The sequence below is a fragment of the Ooceraea biroi genome, chromosome 6 (genome assembly GCF_003672135.1).
Source record: "Ooceraea biroi isolate clonal line C1 chromosome 6, Obir_v5.4, whole genome shotgun sequence".
NCBI classification, from domain to species: domain Eukaryota; kingdom Metazoa; phylum Arthropoda; class Insecta; order Hymenoptera; family Formicidae; genus Ooceraea; species Ooceraea biroi.
In genome coordinates, this window is record NC_039511.1 from 865,798 (window position 1) to 887,107 (window position 21,310).

Below are 21,310 nucleotides of genomic sequence, written 5' to 3' on the forward strand. Positions count from 1 at the left end.
ATGGACTGGCCGATTATAAATTTAACTCGCTTGTACGACTTCTCTTGTGTCAGAACAATCTACGAATTCGGTTGGCATAATAAAAAATCTATTGTCTTTGCATTGCAAACGTTCATGTTCGAAATGTTTTTCGACTTTGCAGTTATCGAAAAAGATACGAGTTTTATTTTGAGATCGAAGGATCGAGGATTTATCTACTAGGCAAAATTAAGAAACAGTTAATTATTTCCTTGTAATATCTTAATGTAATTACTCCAGAAAATGTATAAAATGATTTCTTACTAAAATTTTTCATTTTGCGCAAAAGACAGCTTGACTTTGATGAGTATTATGTTTGCATTGAGCATTATGTTTGTATTGAGCATTTGATTTGAAGCGGTTGATATCGCTTGATAGATTACGAATGTTTTTCACATTCGTAATTTATTACGCTTTTTAATCGTTATCTGTAATGTTTTCAATATTAGCATTAATATATATCAAAAGATATTTATTCTTTTATCTTTCAGTGACATCTCCTCCAGCCAGAAAGATGAATGGTTTGTGTAGGTGAGTTAAAAATTATTATGCATCCAGCATCGCGATTATTCTGTCATTGCTTTCATTCTCTTTGAAACACAAACATATCTTGTGTTCGGTGGAGCTTTGAAAATTTCAATTATAAAGAGTGTGAATTACCATTGTCCCGACAACGTGATTCGCCGCGGGCTGGACACATCTCGTTGTACCCGGATATCAAAGACATCCAAAGCGCAATTACGAGGCAATCAGGCCGTGAATGTCGGCGTTCAAAAATTATATTCGCGATATGTATCGATGTGACGCGAGCGATATATTAGTTGCTTCCATGTTCACCGCTTCGCGGTTTTTCATTTTCTGCTGTTCGATTATTTCGAATAATAACGTTATCATTATGATACGGTAAGATTGGTCTTATGAAAAGCTGAACTTTGTATTTAATAAGGAAAACAGCGAGAACGCGTCTCGTCGCGATACTTACAAAACAACTAAAGTTTATTAAATCTTTCATGAAGTAATTTTCATCGCAATAACGATATCAAGTTACGATACTCAGACTATTAAAGATTGTTTCAAAAGTATGCTCCGGTAGAATAAAATATAGTGTATATTACAATTATGATGTATAGTGTTAAGAGAGCCCAAAAGTTTCGTCCCACTTTTACACGAGTCTGGTAATTAGACATGTAAGTTTTAATGAATGAGGAACGTGCGTAATAATCCGTGCAAGTGTTGGAATTATATGACGATAATGCATCCCGTATTTACATAAGAGAATAGCTCTCGTTTTACGCGCGGTTAATTTTTACGAATCCTCGCGCGCAGATTCAACATGCGTACGCTCAAACATTACGCGCGTTCAAATATTACCTGTTTCAATATTTTCTTTCACGAAAATGAACAACGTTTCAAGCGTACGTAAAATATATTCGCAGTCTGGCACCGCGCGTTTGTACCGCTAAATTGAATTTTAAGTTTCTGCAGCCATTTCAATGTAAATATAACGTAGCCCTGCGTTGGAATGTCAAAAGACCTAAACGTATGACAAAAACACGGTATAATACATCAAAAATTTATCAATGTCAATTTAATTCCAATTTGTGTTCTTTTAATCCTAACTTCACAGAAGGCGATTGTTGAAACTGAATTAAACTTTGTCGGTGAAATGAACGATGAACCGAGCGATGAACGCGCATAATAGATTCGCTTTCGTGTGTCGACAGAGGCAGGCCTGGACCAGAGCCCGCAGGGTGAATCGGAGCGGTGGTGCCCTCACCGCCCCGGGGACGGGGCGACGCCAGACGTCGAATCGTCCTTGCTGATGTCGGCCGCGTGTTACCGGATAACATCGAACCACAAGCAACGCGGACGTAATTCCCAACCATCTTCTTTGACCTCCCAGAAGTTTCACGGAATCGGTCATGAGTGAAACAGCAAAATGCGAATGAACTGCATCGTGTCACGAGGAATAACCATCTTAATTCCTTAATCTCATTTTGTGAAATCTCTTGCGTCGCGTCGTTCGGAAAAGAATTAGGAATAGACGCGGAATTTTTCTCGACGGTTGCAAGTTTATTGCGAAAATATAATAAATGAATAAGTGAAGGAGAGTAAGAAGAATAAGAGGATAAAATCGATAAACGTTGACCGATGTTTGCGAATTTGTTTGCGGTCGCTAATCGAGCTCTTAATGAAACAAATAGATTTTTACGGTGTCGCTTTCAACGAACCGTTCTTGAAATTCGCCTGGAGAGAGGATCGATCAAATTATTTAAGGGAGGAAAGCGGGAAGAGGCGGATAGCGTCAACGTAGTGCGACACGCGGTCCGAGTACGAGAGAGAGAGAGAAAGAGAAAAGAGCGAAAGAGCGAGAGAACGAGCGAGAGAGAAAAAGATTATTGGAGAAAAATTAATTGCAAACAGTATGAGTGGGCGTGCGTGCACGTATGCGTGAGCGAGTGTGTGAAAAGGAGAATACGACAGTCACAAATGCACGCACAGAAGGAAGAGCGGGACAAATGGAAGCTTCGATCTCGTGGTGCACGTGTGCGCAATGAGTTTTTCGTTACGTAGCCTAGTCACGTAAGTCAGGTGTTTCTCGGTGTGTATTCTGTGAAGCAGTAGAAAGAGGGAAGAGCGCCGTTTTAGTCGTACGAAGCATATCTGTTGTTCACGGTAACGATTTTTGCGGGAATTTTTAGGAATCCGACTTTCCTGTTGCGTACAATGACGGCATTGCCATTCACGGATTTGCGATCATTCAGATATATCGATATATTTATCGATGAACCGGAATTTAGTTACTGCACACCTTTCTATAAATATATCACGAGAAAACCGTAATGCAACACGACACAGTCCTCGAATACTCGACTACCGAATCGATTACGATCGCAAATCCGTGAACGGATTAATCGACACAGATCTGTAAGATATCTGAGGGAAAAGCGTGCTAAATATTACGTACAATATTTTTGCCGTTAGGGAAGACAAGGTGTAAAAAGATACTTGAGGATTTTCATTTCAGAATATTTATCATCAAAATGTACACACTCGGTGCGAAGAACAACATATGATAAAGAAATTTCTATCGGAACGTCGCATGAAAAATCGTTATCGTGAGGTCATTACGTACACGCGCGCGAGTATCTGACGCGAAGAAATGTGCTTGAGATTACGTTAACGGCAGAGCTGCAAGAAGAAACTGTAATCCGTCTGATCGAGAAAGAATCATTTCCTTGGATATGGTAAATTACGAGATTCTTTCAGAGTTATCATACTGATGCCTATTTCGCTTTTCACGATCACTTTCCGACGTTTGTGCGTCGGCAAAGCGCGAGCACAAAGCGAACGGATACTCCGCGTGCGTGTACTTGTAACATACTTGTATCTACCATTAGCCGTTCAGCTTTGTGCCGTCTCCATAGATTACGAATGCGAAATAGGAAAAGCATATACATATGTGAAGTTATAACGCAGAATCGGGAGAGAGGAATAAAAAATGAAAGAGTTTATCATTACTATATGAGGATTTTAGTTTCGCGATTGCAAAATGCGCAAAAATGCGCAAAAATCACAGTGAACGACAAAATAATAACCGATAAGTTGGATTTATCACGTTCGATCATGAACAAAAACGACACTTTGATCGAGAAACGATTGCGATAGCAGAGAAGCTCTCAGATCCTCGCGTTAAAGCGGATGGTTATTCTTGGTCGGGACCGTTGAAAATCCAACAGCTAGAAAAATATCTGTAAAATGTCTCAAGAAACTATCGAGTTAATTGACACATTTGTCATATACGAGTAGTATGTTTTTGTGATCTTCATTGGAACTTAATCACGACCAATAGTATCGATCTGCGTGCGATGGTCGCAGGTGAAGAAAATTGAGTAACTCGCCAGTGCTTCGTACTTTGACCAACATATTCAGGACATGTCGCCGATTTTACATGCATGACGGAACATCGAAAATGTTATTCGTTTTTACTGAATCGCCAAGTAGCCTTCACGTAGCTTCCGCTAACCATGCGTGATACGAGATTCGGCACGTTAACCCGATGCCGTCATGATTGAGACTTTCACGAATCGAATCGATGGATGTAAACGAGAAGAGTGCGATTGGTCAACGCGGTTCCTCGTTACCGAGATCATTCTTTGAATCACGACATTTTCCACATATTGGTCCCTTTCAGCCCGGGCCAAGAGCAGTTACCGGATCAGAGTCTATTACCAAAAGATTCTAAATTATTAATTAGCGAATCAATATTGCGAATAATAACAATGTATTAATTCAACATGCAAAATCATTCATTAAACCACAATAGTGTGTGCTTTCGAGCTGAAACGGATTAACTAAACTGTAGCTTGTTTGAGAATGAAGAATAAAAGAGTGCCTGGATCGTGCGGAGTTGATTTAAGCTTGATTTATGTTAAAGAGAACGAGAGAATGTGACGATAGTGTACGTGCGAGAAGAAAAAATGGGAGAGAGAAAGAGAGAGAGAGAGAGAGAGAGAGAAAGAATGTGGAATAGGGAAAGGGGCCTTCACACGATTAATATTACTGCGAGCATGCACTCATTCAGTATACTGTTTCTTTCTGCGGCTTTTCTCATGGAGCCCCAGAATCGATTGCTGTCGGTACTTAAATCAGCGACAGTAATATCGATCGATCGTTGATATTTCCGGATCGTGTGAGTCCCCGTAAATGCGAATGGACGGATTTCGCGGTCCTTTGTGGCTCGAAAACCACGATTAGGATAAGCGAATAGGTAAGAAATTCCGATTATCGGATTCGGACACACGGAAGCTAGCTAAACTGCCATGAACAGGACAACGGAAGCGGAAATGTACGAGATATTAGCGGAAATTTTAAGTCTGGAGGGGAGTATCCAGTAGTCTCTTGATTCAACAGCTCGCGACGAACTGTTAGACCTCTGTGAACAATTATTAGCGACAATTAAACTGTAGGATAATTAAAGATCTTTAGAGACGATTTGGCATTCTGTCTTAATTTTTCAGTACGTTAACTAAATTGGCTGGAGAGTGTCGTTCGAAATTCTCCTGTATGCAATTTAATTGCGAGATTAATGGAAGAATATTTTTCAATGACGGGAAGCACGGTGGAAATTTTTAATAGTCTATTAGAAAGAATGTAATATGAATAATATTTCTTTGATGAGTAATACTTTGCACGAGTAACGTTTCCTCGCGAGGAGATTATAAATGCGCGTTACCAGTTGATTGCATTCGACGCAACAATGCGGGAGAGATTGTCGTGATTTTCGAAACGTCTCGTCCAGCAGATATGCGCCGATTAGTATAAATTATTACACTGTAATATATATACAGGGTGGCCCATTTTAATTTATACAGTCGATTTTTTAAAAAACTAAAAGAGATACGAAAAAATGTTTCAGACAGACATGTCACGATTTCGAGGGGGACATAAGATGATACCATTGGTTTGACCTTGAATAGTCGTTTGAAGGTCACGCGAAGATCACCTTCAATTTCTTAAATTGAAACCCCAACTTTTTATTGCAGATTCTTATTCTCCATCGAAAAGTAAGTAACTTTTGTCTGAAACATTTTTCCGAAAAATGTCATCTTATGTCCTTAAAATGTCCTCAAAACTCATCTTGAAGATCATTTTAAGGACATAAGATGACATTTTTCGGAAAAATGTTTCAGACAAAAGTTGCATGTTTTCTCGCGTAGAATCCGAATCCGTAATAAAAAATACCATGACTCATTAAAAAAAAATTTCAGACCGGAAGTTAGAATTTCGATAAACAATGACCCGTCTAGTTGTATCCACATTCTCTGTCGTGTATGGAGATCAACGTTCGAACAGTATATTGTCGAATATCGACAATGTCAAACGTGATTACGTAAATCGGTATTCGACAATACACTGTTCGAACGTTGATCTCCATACACGACAGAGAATGTGGATACAACTAGACGGGTCATTGTTTATCGAAATTCTAACTTCCGGTCTGAAATTTTTTTTTAATGAGACATGGTATTTTTTTATTACGGATTCGGATTCTACGCGAGAAAACATGCAACTTTTGTCTGAAACATTTTTCCGAAAAATGTCATTTTATGTCCTTAAAATGATCTTCAAGATGAGTTTTGAGGACATTTTAAGGACATAAGATGACATTTTTCGGAAAAATGTTTCAGACAAAAGTTACTTACTTTTCGATGGAGAATAAGAATCTGCAATAAAAAGTTGGGGTTTCAATTTAAGAAATTGAAGGTGATCTTCGCGTGACCTTCAAACGACTATTCAAGGTCAAACCAATGGTATCATCTTATGTCCCCCTCGAAATCGTGACATGTCTGTCTGAAACATTTTTTCGTATCTCTTTTAGTGTTTTAAAAAATCGACTGTATAAATTAAAATGGGCCACCCTGTATATATATATATATATATATATATATATATATATATTTCCGATAATATTGCTGTATAGCATTTCCCGTTGGAGATGTGCGCAAGAAATGAGAAAGAGACGTACAGTTCGGCTCTTTATCACCAGATAATCAAAATATCGGAAATCTCTGCTCAGAGAACATGTCTTTTTATTTCTTGCGTAACGTTTCTCGAAATATATCTCTAGAAATGGAGGTACAATTGTCCTGGGATTAGTACGGAAGACCTCGGGATGCATTTAATTTAAAATTATCGACGCGATGACAAACGTGTATCCAAAAGTGCTGAGTTTACATATACACATGCATATCAAATTAATATCATATTGCAAACTGCATATCACAACGATCAATAATATAAATTCTATCTTGATTCTGTCAATCTTAATTATTAGTCATTAAGCAAGACATTAAGCAAGAGACTGTTTACAGGATCCGACTCAACGAATTGGTTGAGTATTGTTTGGATCGCTAAACGCCGATTCGTTGAGCCCGTTTATACCGTGTGTACTTTCAAAATCAATGTACGTATACCTGATAGAGACAAAATGAAGGATTAAGCTAAAAGCGGAACAATTTTCGGAGTGTCCACAATACTCGTTTTCAAACAATTTAGAAAATACGAGAGGACTTTAGTAGTGAAAAATTTCGCGTAAAAAGATGTATAGGATAAAACAACTATATTATATGTAACTTGTTACATTATGTCATGCGATATTCTGTGAGACAATTTCGTGAGATGGAGAGAATAGATGGAGAGTCCTTCTTTTCTTAACAAATCTATACATATTTCTACTAGCACAGCCTATACTAATAACGCAGATATAAATGCTGATCATTTGCGGATTTTATGTAATCGCGTATAATGAATTCTTAAAACTTTACTTTATCTGCTTCCAATGATGATGATTTCGTTGAGATCTGTGAGCACCCTGCAGTAGGACTTATTCGTATTAAACGAAATTTATGATGTATGATTAAATGTAACTTTTCCGTTTATTAAATCTTGTTAGTGCAAAGATCGATTAACTGAAGATTCATAAAATGAGAATAGAATGTCACGCAGTGCGCTTGTATTTCTTGAAAGTTTAGAGAACTTAGATGAATCTATACAATATAGACGAATGTTAAAAAGGCAGAGCGGTTTACGGACGAACTTATATCGAGTGTATGGTGTGATTGTGCCCTTAGGAATTAGCGATAATGACAGTCATGGAAGACGCGAGATAGAAGAGAACCAGAAATGAGAGAAAAATTTCTCGGCAGGATCACGCGATGCATTATCGTTTTTAATTAAGATTTCCATGTTGTTACTGGTCATTTATGATTTTGTTATCTGGATTACAGTTCGAGTGGTTTTTACTCGCAGCACTCGGTAAACGCAAAAGCGGGATACACGTGTGTAGAACGATAAAGACGGTCTCTGCCACTCGCAACTTGATAAAGAAGAGATCTGTCCAGTGTGCACGCCAGTAAAAGCCGGTTTTACACGTTGTATATCTACCCATAATTTGCATCAAGAGGGAAAAAGAATACGATTATCATTTTAGCTGCAAGGAACACGATATTTAAACAATTTCGAGCCGTTGACCACACACGATGCTTACAAAATTCATCATCTACATATCTACGTGGTTTCCCATGAGATTCTCCCAAGAGATTCCGGTCTATGCATCGCCAGATTCTTCCGAAATAGATGACTCGATTTCACTCTTCGATACAATCTTTCGAATGCTGGATATTATGTTATGCAATATATAAATCTCAGAACGATCGAAACACGATCGACTTGGTCGCGAGACAATGCCTGACAAGATCTGAATCTAACGCGAGTTAGTGACAAGTTAGTACGAAGGGAGTATTTTCACGGATGCGGTAACGATTACGTTCTTTTAAGGCGAGAAAAAATCTAAGCGGACAATAATTAATCACTTTCGACGCGATTTATCTCAGTGGCGGAGCGAGTAATGCCGCGCATAATCGATCCATTACGAACAGAATTCATTTAACATCATCAACGATCATTGTGATCGAGAACATGGAAATACTCCCATCAACAGTCTTCAGCATTTCTATATTCAACACTTCTGTATGTTGCGATAGCGTGCTAATAAGGGAAAACTAAATACAATTTTGACTCTCTTCATTAAATCTTCAGCGAACCAAGCTATACACTAAGTACAACAACTAGCAAATTTTAATTTTTTGATTTCTACATTGACCAGACTAAATGCGATTGTAAGACAAAGTTATTCGAGAGTTGATGCTAAATCTGGCTAAAGATGATTTTAACAAATGCATATTGTCGCTAAACTCTTTATACTACGTCTGATGTAATTTAAATCTGTTTCACCGAAACAGCGATGGAAAATCTTAGCTTTATTTGGAAAGGACTGTTTTTCAACAGCATTATCATTATATCCACATTGTACCTAGTCGTGCACGTCATCATATCGTTATCACCGAGAACATTGACCATCATAGAGATCATCGTACACGTAATACGATATCATAGTGTTCGTATTTATAACTGGACGTTCCACTCTCGAAGTTGATCGAACGCTTTATTAATTGGAAAAAGAATTGCTCGAATTTGACATCTATTAATAATCTGACATCTATTGATAATTAGATCATCAATTTTGAATACCGTAAACTTATCTTGAGAGAACTTTTAACAAATTTGAGATTCGCAATATATTTAAATTTTTCACATTTCTTCACAGTATCTTATTCTCGCAGAATATTCTTGAAACAAGGATAATACTTTTGTAAATGCATTGACGAAAAAAATACGCAACTTGCTCACAACTTCGAGAACACGGGGCATGACGTAACAATAAGTAATGGGAAACAATACAATAATTTTTCATACTATTTTTACTTTTTACTACTATGATTACGTATCTGTATAATCTTATTCTTATGGTATATTTAACCGCGACGCGTACCACGCGATGCATATTCCCCGACACGTTTTAAGGATACCTGTGGTATCGCAGAAGCCGTGGCCCCGCGGGTTTCACAGCTGAGCGAATTTCACTCCAATGATAAGATTTACTGCGAATGTACAAATTATTACGCTAGAGAAACCTACGAGAAACTTTGCGCTCTAAGGATCCGACGTGGGATCCGATAAATTATGAGGGTAGGAATCCATGAATCCAAAGATGCAGATGTTCCGAGATCTGAGATACCCGGGACCCGGGAATCTCAGAATGCAAAGACTCATAATCTCGGAATCTCGGAAAAATCCTAAGAGGTTCCGAAATACTCAAGAATCGACGAGCTGAAGGTGATTCTATCAAGTTAAGCTATTCGAAAATCTTCATCGATATCGAAACATACGATTTGTATACCCGCTATTATTCTACGAAGCCTATATACATGTACCTTTTATTCTAAAGTTTTTGAACATTTACTGTCGAATGTTTTGTATTGAGAAAAGCTAATCGCTCACTGTGGACCCTGTAGGGCTCGCCTTTTCAGGCAATCTGTACTGTACACGCGTACCGAACGTTGCATATTACGCTCTATAGTTTGCATTTATAGCAGTTGCCGAGGATTCAACTCGATTATAATATTAGCGCGAGATAAATAAGCTGGTGTGTGCCGGTGTGCGTACGTTACGTGTGCTTGCGTGTGTGCGAGTGTGTGCAATCTGAAAGATAGAGAGAAAGTCAGAAAACGAGGGTCCTTGCTTGTGTGTTTATCCCAAGAGCGATTCGCAATCGGTGAGTACACGGGGGAGAGAGAACGAGGGAGAGAGAAATATTATTTCCCGATATCAGAAACGAGAAGAAACGGCGATAAGCAAAGCTTTCCGCGGATTTCACGAGAGTCTTACACGAGGTCCCGTACCAGGCGCGAGCAAAAAGAACATCACGCTCTTTGATAGAGTTCGCCATCCTCTCTGTATCGCGTTAACATGCTTTCAGTGTAAATCGTTTCATAAGCTAGATTTCGATACTCCTGCTAAGAAGGAGCGCACAATCGAAGGAAACGTGTAACCGTGCTGCGATCTCTGCGCACCGCACCTCCCGCAAAATATTACGGGCGATAATTCAATGCAAGATCTGCAAAAGTTTTTGCTTTATGCGTCTTAACAATAATATGCTTTTTTTCTGTTATCTGTGCCACATAAAGCTTAATTGCAATTTACAAATTTATTTAATGACTCGTACCTTAAAAATTCTGATTTCTGGAAACGTACCTGAAAACATCTGTCAATTTCGATATCGCTTCGTAAATCGCACATAAACCGACTCAGCTCGCACATAATAAACGCAACGAGAAACGTTTTAGATCGAACATAACGTCGATAGATTTATGAGAGCTTATCGCAGCGCGCAGGATCGTAGTGCAGCATATCGTAAAGATTGAATGATAATGGTTAAATGATATCGTAAAGGTTCTTTAATGAACATTCCACTTGGCATTGCACGGGATGACACCACATGTCGTACGAGCACTCTTACACAGAGATCGCCGTCAATTAAACCAAGACACCGACGAGAAGTGCCGCAGGAAGGGAACGGGAATAGTCGACGGGACGATGAACGTAGTGTCTAAGTGCGCGCACGTTATACCGTTAACGTTATTTACTTATCATATCAATACCTGTCCGCGCATATCGTGTGTAACAATAAAAATAAGCAGGAGAAAGAAAAAGCCGTAGACTGCCGAAACGCCGTAACGGACTAACGCCACGAATTCACACGCATTCTATATTGACTTTCGTATGGTTTTTAATGTCCGCGAGAGTATTGCCGATTCGATTTTGCAATTGCGCGTCGTTCGATAAGACGAACGAATGGGACTCGTCCAGACACACGGCCGTCCGTTCCCCAGCTGGACGTGTCGATAAATTGCCAACGGTTTTTCAACGACCTCGTCCAAGTGCTCAAACGCTTGTCCGCGATTTTCCATCTTCCTGCTTCTCCTTACACTTTGATTGCGTTTCTGCAATCGATCTTCGGCTATATCTCAGAGTGTAACATTTCTCGATTATTATTTTTATTATCACGATAAAAGAACAATAACGTGTGTGATCAATAAGTACCTGTGCACGAATCAAAGTGCCGTCAATTTCAATTTTGCAAAAAATTTTAATGAACCCTGTTGAATAAACTGATTGGGAAGTAAATAGATTTGATCTCGCGTTGAAATATACGCACTTTTGCTCCGGAGAATACAGGAAAGTGGAAATTTGCATAGACGCAGCGGTATGTGCGTAAACTTTTGCGACGAAGCAACAGGTAGGCCGTTCGAGAGCCGCGCGATCGCGATTGAGATGCATCCTGGCAGCTGGACGTTAGCGATAGTAAACTTATTGTATAACGATTAGCGGTAGCGCGAGTGGGCTGAAGCGCATCGTCGATGATGCGGTGGATCGCGCGATCGAGCGGCCGGACGATGACCATGAGCGAAGAACAGAAACTTTGAGCCGCTTAAAAAGGAATTCAGCGCTTGACAAGCCGAAAGAATGAGGAACACTAATTATATCTCCGTATTATAAAAAAAATATCCTATAAAATATATCTTCAAAACCAAAAAAAAAACGATAACCAAAGCATTGTAACCTTCTAGAGGCAAGGAAGAAATAGAGAAGTACCTAATCTTGTATGATTTAGTTCGACCACTGATTTGTCCGTGTGTGTTCGTTACTGAAATATGTTTCTTTAGTAAAAAAATTTGGGAAAATTTCCATCAGCGCATTTGTGATTTCTCCCTACGCTCGATGTTCCTGTCCTTGTTGCGTTCACGGAAAAGCAAAGGCCAAAGTTGTGTCCAAATTCATATACATCGTTATATACATATATCACGAATGTATTAGATTAAGTCCAGAGAATGCCATTTTATAAGTTACAAGTTTCTTCTTACAATTTCGTTGTAAAAATAATAATCGCTAAAAATTCCGACATGAAATTTAATTTGACGTTAATTTGATGAACAGGATGCAACGATACCGATGCTAAAGCCGATAAACGATCAATCATGCAAATATATTAATTCATACATACAAATGCTGCTATATACTGCGCTGTCCGATACCGTCATTGTTGCTCTGGTTGATCCTAAAAATTTGCACAGGCATTTAATATGAAATATCATATATATATATATATGTATGTATGTATAATTTGTATTATACGTGACAATTATATCTCTTTTCACGTATGACGAGCAATGAAATGAAATACGCATCGTATCAATAGAGAAAATATCGCAACGTAAATTCAAATGGCAGCCTTGTCTACGAGCGAAAGAAACCTATTTTTATGTTGGACGTGATCGTTAGAAAAAGCTTTGTCGGGAAGCATATTGTTGTAGCCTTTTTACCTGGTGCACAGCATGAGCCATAGCTCAAAGGAGAGCGTGGGGGTGACCGGGTCGCTCACAGCGGTGGTTCGATGCTTCCTTTAGCTCAGTTCGCTCGCGACGTCCGTGTCGTTCGTGTCGCAGCGTTGTCCGGCGCGATTCACTCCCTTTCTCTCGGCGTGAATGTGCTTCCTCGTTCCGGAGTGGCCCTGCAGAGACGAATCCGCTTCGCACTTCACGCGGTACGTACTTCGCGCGAATCCCGAAACGCGGAACGTTCAAGAGCGCAACTCGCCAAGTGTACGCGGTTCTGCTCGCAAAGTGCAGGCGCGCGCGCCGCGCCGGTGAGAGAACCCGTTTCACCTGTCGCGTCGCAACAGGCGGAGCAACAAGTGTACGCGAGTCGAGACCACGTGGAAAATTTACTCAAAACAAAGTCGCGCGCCGAACGCGAGACGCGGATTCGACGGGCGGACTCGATCCAGCACGCGTTCGGAACGACCGGATTCGAAACGGCGGCGACGGCGGCAGTCACGTGATTGATGCGCTGCTAAATTCACACGATTCAAATTGCCGCGCAAATGGTGGTCACTCGCGATCGTTCGCGCGGCCGGTTCGCGGTGGTTTTCTGAGGAAAGTAAGTAAGACGTGTGTTGTATCTGGACGTGATCGGTGTGCGAGAGAGTCGTGGGATCTCGAGGTTTGCGCGCGAAGTATCTGGCAATGAGAGAATCTCGAGCCTGAGAAGCTGAAAATGGAACGGTATGCGGCAACGCTCTGAAGATAGCGAGATGAACGCGGTGGTCGTTCTGAGAATTTTGTCGCGTGGACAGAGCGAAGGTACGTACTACAAGTCGGATTATCCGTGAGATCGAAGAATCGTGCGGGAAATCGCGCGGTGATTGACAAACAATTGGCGGTCGTCGAAGCGGCTCACGAAACGGAAGTCGCGGCGACGCGTATGTAATAAATATTAATTCCCGTGGGACGCTATCAACGATATTTCAACATGGCGTACGATACGACGCGATTCGAGTGATCGAGCACCAAAGCGAGGGCAGTGGCGAGTGTTACGAGACGATTCGTGAAAAAGAAAGAGAGAGAGAGAGAGAGAGATTTACTCTCTTTTTCCCCATTGACGACGAAGTAAGCGTGCGCTCTTGTCAATGGTCGCCTTTGTTCCGCTGTATCGAGGAATTACGGGAATTCTCGTGGACCATGGCCATCGCCACGAAGAAGGGACTCGCGCGCAACCGCGTGATGTTACGTCGCCTCCTCGTTGTTGTTTTTTCGTTGGTCCTGTGCGAGCTGAACGGTGTCCAAGCAGTGCGCGGATTTAGGCACAACTTCAAGCACGGTAAGTTATTATTACCTGTCTTTATCACCGCTTGTTTTGAATGTGATCTCTTCCTCAAAATCAAAACATTGTATGATAGTAGGTATTCCGAGGCTAATCATGCAAAAACTAAAATTAAAATTAAAATTAAAATTTCATCTTATCTTAGTAAAAAAAAAACACAAAATGTTAGTCCCGAGAGAATTCTGATCTTTATGGAATATTGCAAATTATTTTATAAAATATTATTTTGCCATATGTTGAATTATTATGGATTATGTTTCACATAAAATTTTGCAATTATTTTAGTAAGACCGCTAATTTGTTTAATGCGAAACATTTTCTTTTGCGAATGGGCAGGCTTTTTGTCATAATCCGAGGCGATTCAATGCAATCGATATTTTCATTGTGTCATCTGACGTTTCGGATTTTGGTGACACAGTTAGTGCGATGTGTCGAACGCGCCGTCTTTGTTTCGCTCTTTTTTTTTTAAATTGCAGATTACGATATCTATCACCGACGCAGTCACGACGTTATGGCGCGCGGATTTGCATAAAACGTAAAACGTTACGCACACGCACACGTGGAATATGCACCGCCGTTTATCCGTAATGTATCGGACATTATGCAAATCGCATAGCAAAATCTGCCGATTGAACGTCTCGCTATTGAATTTTACTACCGGAAATAAACCTTGCGAAATAAACCGGAAATAAATTTTGCAAAGCTAACTGCGGCTTTGTGTATCACATCGATATCACGTACGTGAGCGCTTATTCTTCAAGTTTTTAATCTCAGGCACAATGAGCTTCAATAGATCCTACGATAATTTAAAAACAGAAGCTAATTTGGTTTTTTTTGCTAACAAACACGTGATCATTTAACACCATTTACCATATAATCATGCATTTTGCTGTCTCGCAATTAAGATCTTTAACTGGCGCCGGTGTCTCACGGTGCTCTCCGCTCAGCGCGAACGTTAATTATCGATTCTAACGTTTTTTAAGTCTGGACCGCGTTGCAGCGCGCAGCATCTCGCGACTGCTCACGCGATCCGCGAGTGTAACGACGCCCACGCGATGCAGCATCGCTACCACGATATTTTCCCTTGACTTAAGATTAAATCTCGCGCGTTGTACAGCCTCCCCGGCTCCAGCCTCGCGCGAGAGAAGCGCGCTAGTCTCGTTTTTTAAATCCCGCCGACTGGTTTCCGGTGCGACGCAATGCGAAACGGAACGTGACGCGTCTCGGGCACGGACCGCACGTGTGGTCTTTTAAAATATTGTTGAAAATTCCGACGGATCTCCGGTGCGACCTCGTAAAACGCGTGCGTCTGCTCCGAGAATATTAAGTGTCAGGACATTCCGCAGCCTCCACCTTCTCCTCCCCCCCAGGGGAGGGAGGACTCTCTTTGCTTTATATTTAGCGGCACGGCAGCGACCGCTTCGAATCCCGGCGCACGTAGGGCGCATCGCGAGAGCGTAAACGCACCCTTTTACTCGTTACTCCAGGACGATCAAAGGCATTCTCCCGGGGATATCGATTCTTTCGTACGACGATATCGCGTGGAACGTGCGCGCTCGAACGGTGGAGCAACAAAAATGCCGAGGGACTGGAGAAACGTATAGAGAGAAGGAGGAAAAAAGAGAGAGAGAGAAAGCGCGAAGAGGGTACATTTAAAGCGTTTCCGGCCGGTGTAATTTAACGTAATTTATGAGCGGTTGGATCTTTCGTAGAGAGTTTATTTGTGTACGCGTATATAAATATAGGAAATATGCCAGGGTACACCGATTAAGTGGCGTTACTCGAGGATTTTGCTGAAGCAGCAGTTGAGGATCCTTGATTGATGCAACAACGATTCTGGAAATAATCTTCCAGTATTTCTCAGCTTTAAGGGAATAAATTTCCTGACACGGCAATATACAACGCTGTTTTAGATCGTCGATCGATGACGAAGTAATTAATAGTCATAGTTTATTTATCGAGCATAATCAACCTCATCTTTTGTCTCATTCTCGCTCTGCATTTTTTCCTGCTCTCCCCAAACACTTTCTCTTTCGTACTCCCTTCAATTTCAAGCCTTTTATATGCTATCTTCTAAGAGATAACACGTTTTTAATGACGCTTGCGCGATGACTGCATGGCCGCCTCGCGATCGATAAATAAAAATAACGTGCGATAATTAACGTTTCCCGGTCGGCTGCTTCGTCGTTTCGAGATCAATCGATCGCACACGTAGCCGAGCGGGCGAGCGAGCCGCCTCCGATTGGATCTTCAAGATATTAAGATCGGTTCGGCGCGTTCACATCGGCTCGCTCGTGTATCGCTTCCTGTTTCTGCAATCCGGCTCGCTCGTGAGCCAAGTGGCAAAAGCGAAATTCCACTCTGGGATGTTGCGAAACGCATCCTTTCAATCCTGTCACGTGTGGCGTGCAATGTGCAACATGGAGTGTTTAGATTGGCCGGTAAGTCATCGTAGAGAGTCCCTTTCATTAGTGTTTTGACTTTTGGCGAGGGGGAGATATAATAGAAAGTAGTTTTAAGTTCACAGCCCATCTACTATGGCTCTTTGCAATCCTGTAGTTCCATTAGTTTTAAGAAATACTGAGAGCAAACCGTTCCCTGTTGCATAGCGTATCCCGAAAATGATTATCCCTGATAAAAGAGTTTTTCCTATTTCGTACCACCGATATTGATGACTCGAATACGTGAGATAACGCAATTATTTCTCGTGCGATTTTCGAACGGTGTTAAGCCACATGAAGGGAACGATAATGAAGCGACTGTCTGAATCGAATGAAGATAAAGGGATAAAGGAGCCGTTGCGAGGCACTCTCGAGTTGTCGAGGCGTGGAAGGCGGTACCCGGATTCTATCTAAACGGCGAAGATTCGCCCGCGGGGGGGATCATTAATTTAATTAGTTTCGGGGAAAGGGCGGGTATAATCGTTCGCTCCGATGGATCGACGTGAATGCTCGTTGTTCGCGAGGCCCGGAGAAGCGAGCGTTTCTGCTTTAAGAGCCGCTACATCCGATCGGAGCGGTTATCTTAAGGAGCATTTAACGGGGAAGTTTAAAGGGAAACCGATGAAGCTGATGGCATCAGAAATTTGTCTCGATATATCTCTTCATCAATCGCCCTGCTCTGTGATGCGAGGAACAATTATCTTCATTCAACACTAATGTGTACAATTAATTGCTCGTAGGTAGATATATTAACGCTTCGAGCTCCATAATGTTTACTTTATGTTACTTTTATTTTTTACTTTCTAATTGATTAAGATGTAAGTGCAACGTTCTTTACGAAACTCAAAGCTGCAACTATAAATTGCCATTAATAGTTTAGCTGAAATCTTTCTCTCTCTCTTTCTCTCTCTCTTCTCTGGGCAATTTAATCTTTTTTTTTATACCTGCACCTTAATATCGATCTCGGGAATTGACTCGCAACAGGCGTCAATCATTTTGACCCACCGGGATACGTCAGTAACGACATAAACGATTCGCGGCCGACGTTACGTAGCGCACCTGGCTCTTTTCTCGGAGCCGACGCTCGGAGCCCGCCCGAAATCACTGCGCCGCTCTCGAAATAATCTCATTCTCGTTTCGCGCGCGCTTCTCGTTTTGTTCTTGTTTAAATGCCAGCCGGCCTGGGGCATGCAAAGTAACACTGCCGGCGTGTACGTGCCCGGAGTACCGAGGGGTTCTGTGAACCACGTGGGCGCGGGCCGGGCCCTTAAGGGAATGCGAGAGACTTGGCCGTGACAAGGGCAATCGCCTTGAACCACGAACCGTGACCTTCGGGACTATCGAGCAGGTATTAATTGCTCGATCCACGAGCTTCTCAAAGGAGCGCGATTTCTTCGCTCGAAATATTTTTAAGAGGAATTAATATTTTATTCTACACATCTTCTACATATCGAGTATCACTTATTTATTTTATCTGTATTTCGCTGTGAATATTTTAAGACGTTTCCGGTTGCATGTTGGATATCTGTTACATGTTCGAGAAACGTATCAATTATCAACGACAAGTCGTTGATGTGCGCCGTTGCTCTTAATTGGCGTGGACAAAATTAGTGACACGTGTTCGCCGGCAATCCTCTTTCGGTCGCATCGTTCGTTCCCCAATCGAACGGCGATCGCTTCCGTCTCGAGACGACAAGACTCGCTAATTATCACGTCTTCTTGTATGTATCGGTGCGGATTGCTTCGCGGCAGATATCAAATGAAATTACGAACCGCCGCAAGTTAGTATAAGAGGATTCCGATATTAATGACAATTATATTGCGCGAGAAAAGTTGATATGATAATTCCATGAAGATGTTCCAAGAGGTAGAGAGAGAAAGAGAGCGGATAATATTCCGGTTTGATGCATAATGTACGACGTCTGAGAAATCCCCTAAGGGAGGCATTTCAATTATCCATTCGGTTAAACGGAATTTGTAGCGGTCTTAAAACTTGGTCTTGCAGCACGATGTGTCCGAATTGAAGTAAAACAGATAGTAGTAAATATAAACGTGGAGTAATATAGTGTACGTACAATGTAAAACTTCTCGGTTTAACATAATCATAATTAATGCAGACGTGATCGTTAATTAATGTGAAACGCCAGTTTAATAAATAAGCTAATGAGAGGAAGACAGAGAGAAAGTATGATCGCATATTTTGCGGGGCCAGAAAAACGTACGACGAATATGGAAACGCAATCATTATTGGTACAACATGATCGTGCCTCAGACGGATGATAAACTGAATGGACGTCCGCGATGATATAGCACGATTTCGTGCGCTGTAATGCACAGCGTGCATCTAGGGAAGCCGTGAACTCGTGAAAGGCGCCGTTCTGTTTCGAACTCTGCATTCAACGAATCGATCATTCATTCGGTCGCCGATGGTAATGTTCCGTGTTGAGAAAACGCCCGAGCTCACGCGCAAATCGATCATTTAAAGGGCTGCTTTTATCATCGTATTGCGAGATCAGGATAATAACATTGATCATGTAATGTCTCACATTTAAAATATTTTAACATGACTTTACACGATTAAAAGGATATTTAATTGATTGTAATTTCAAGTATGCAAGTAGAAAACGACAGCTAACCGCGGTCGTTTGCAACAGGTCTTCGCACTCGGTGGTATCGACGTTTCCACCTACGTCAATCGCGTGCACATATTTATAATACGTGTCTCGTACGGTTGTATTTCAATCGAGTTTTACGACACGCATTATGTGGCTTAATCGAGCCGCGGAGGCGACTGCGCCATGAATAAACATGATTAATGAAAAACATTAAAAGCGTCGAACGGCTGCTGGTGATAGCGCGTGTCTAGCGAGAAAGGCAGGGTGGTTCATGCTCCTTCGGGCTGAATGATTAAGTAACACAATACGTCATATAGGCGCTACGTCTGAGTGAACATTAACGTCCTCGTCGGCATGAATGAACATAAAGGTTTCGCCGTACAGCTCGCGTGCAACGCTCTTTTCTCTCTTTTTCCTTGTCGCGATGAAAATACCCCTCGGAAACAAAAGGGAGGCGTACAAACTCATCGTCATTCATGACACTTTCACTTACAGACGCGCGATAATGTAAATTGCATATTTACTGATAGACAGCTGTTTGCTTTCATATGAAGCGCACATCGTTTGGTCCCCGTTAAAAGCATTATTTTGGTTCTAATATTACCGTTCTAATATTTTATCACGTTTCATATTTGTATCATTAAAAGTGCACATATCGAATGTAACCGATAAAATATACAGTCCTCGTATCCCCACAGTTCGGATGACACATGGTATTTGCCACCTCTCCCGTGAGCTTGTGGGTCGCGTAATCCTTCTTTATGGTGGCGGATGTGACATCTTATTTTTTTCGACCCATAACGCGCGAGGCCGCCTAATGGATTTTATCTCACCTTCACTTTGAAAGTGAATCGACCTAGAAGCTCGAGAATATTTCAAGGATTGGTCTCGGTCTTCGATACTCAGGGTGGCTGCGACCTGGTGCCTCCCATCGTTTTACGGCGAGCGTGATCTTTGTTTATGGAGATAACCATGACATCTTCATCTCCATCGGTGTTTGCCGTCCGAATCTTTATCGTCGAAGCTATTTTATTCCGCACGAGGATGATTCGGAGAGTCCTCAATTTGAGATTATCTCTTTAAAAAACCTTGATGAAAAATGACTCACATGATGAAAAAAAATAGATAAGCATCAAATGAACAATAATATTATTGCGAAAAGAAAGAAATTACTATGGAAAGCCGTGCAGACAGAATTCTTACGATTTTCGCGAATCTGAGATTTGTAAATCTAATCCTAGAATTTCATAGGTGGAATCACCTTAAAACCGGAATAGTAATGAGCATGATTCATAGCGGAGACTTGACAGCTTCGTCCGGCGGTTGCCTCCGATTGCAATGTCGCATTAAGCCGGCAAAATCCGGGTCCGTAAGGAGAGGCTATTTATACCGATTCACCGCGAGCACAGTGCCGTATACTTATTTACTTCCTACGCTGACTATCCTATCCGACTCTGGTAGCATCTCTCTTTCGAAAGCACTTCTGGGAGGAGTTGAACCTGCTTCCGGCATACAAATTAGAAGCCTCGAGGAATCGGATTAAAACGCTGATACGGATTATTAGCGATGATTATTCATTTATATAACAGCGATTGCTCCATAAAATTATTCTATTTTATATCATTTAATATTATTATACTTGCACCATACTATAACAGATATCCTTTTATCGCTTTTGAAGTAGCAAAACAGAGACAAGAGAAATAAAGAAAAAGTCTTTTCTTCGCAAATTTAGCAGCATCCGTTTTGAGATCTCTTCGTAGAGAAGTATGCTCCCCAATCGTCGAGATCACGTGCGTGTTTTATTCACCCCATACCGGAAATGGAAGGTAGTCGAGCAATAAAGGGAGGATTCTAGCGTGTAAAACTCGCGCCGGCCTGTTTCGTAAATAGGTTCTGTCGTGCGACAGGAAGTCTTGCCAGATGCTGGCGTTCTTCTCGCGCGATCTCATTATAATCGCGACAGAATCTCGTGACCTGCGGTGGGTGACGGGAACTTCTTGTAAAAAGAACGTTTGGAAGCGTGTTCCTTTTGCCAAAATCTCCTTTATTACGCTTAAACAATGACATGACTTTTAATAAATAAAAAATATTCTGAAATAGGTTTTATGT

The 21,310-nt window shown here is 41.3% G+C and overlaps 1 protein-coding gene and 1 long non-coding RNA gene across 2 annotated transcripts in view; one reads left to right on the forward strand and one right to left on the reverse strand.

Moving 5' to 3' along the window:
• Window positions 1-12,540, reverse strand: part of LOC113562193 — an 82,689-nt gene extending 70,149 nt beyond the window's left edge. The window contains exon 1 of the long non-coding RNA XR_003406721.1: window positions 12,485-12,540. This is a non-coding gene — a long non-coding RNA (uncharacterized LOC113562193). The remainder of the gene's footprint in view (window positions 1-12,484) is intronic.
• A 1,434-nt stretch (window positions 12,541-13,974) lies between these two features.
• LOC105276484 (laminin subunit alpha-1) overlaps window positions 13,975-21,310 on the forward strand; it is a 123,284-nt gene continuing 115,948 nt past the window's right edge. Inside the window, exon 1 of the mRNA XM_011334127.3 lies at window positions 13,975-14,139. Within this exon, the coding sequence (XP_011332429.1) occupies window positions 14,001-14,139 (139 nt within the window). The 5' untranslated portion in view covers window positions 13,975-14,000. The remainder of the gene's footprint in view (window positions 14,140-21,310) is intronic.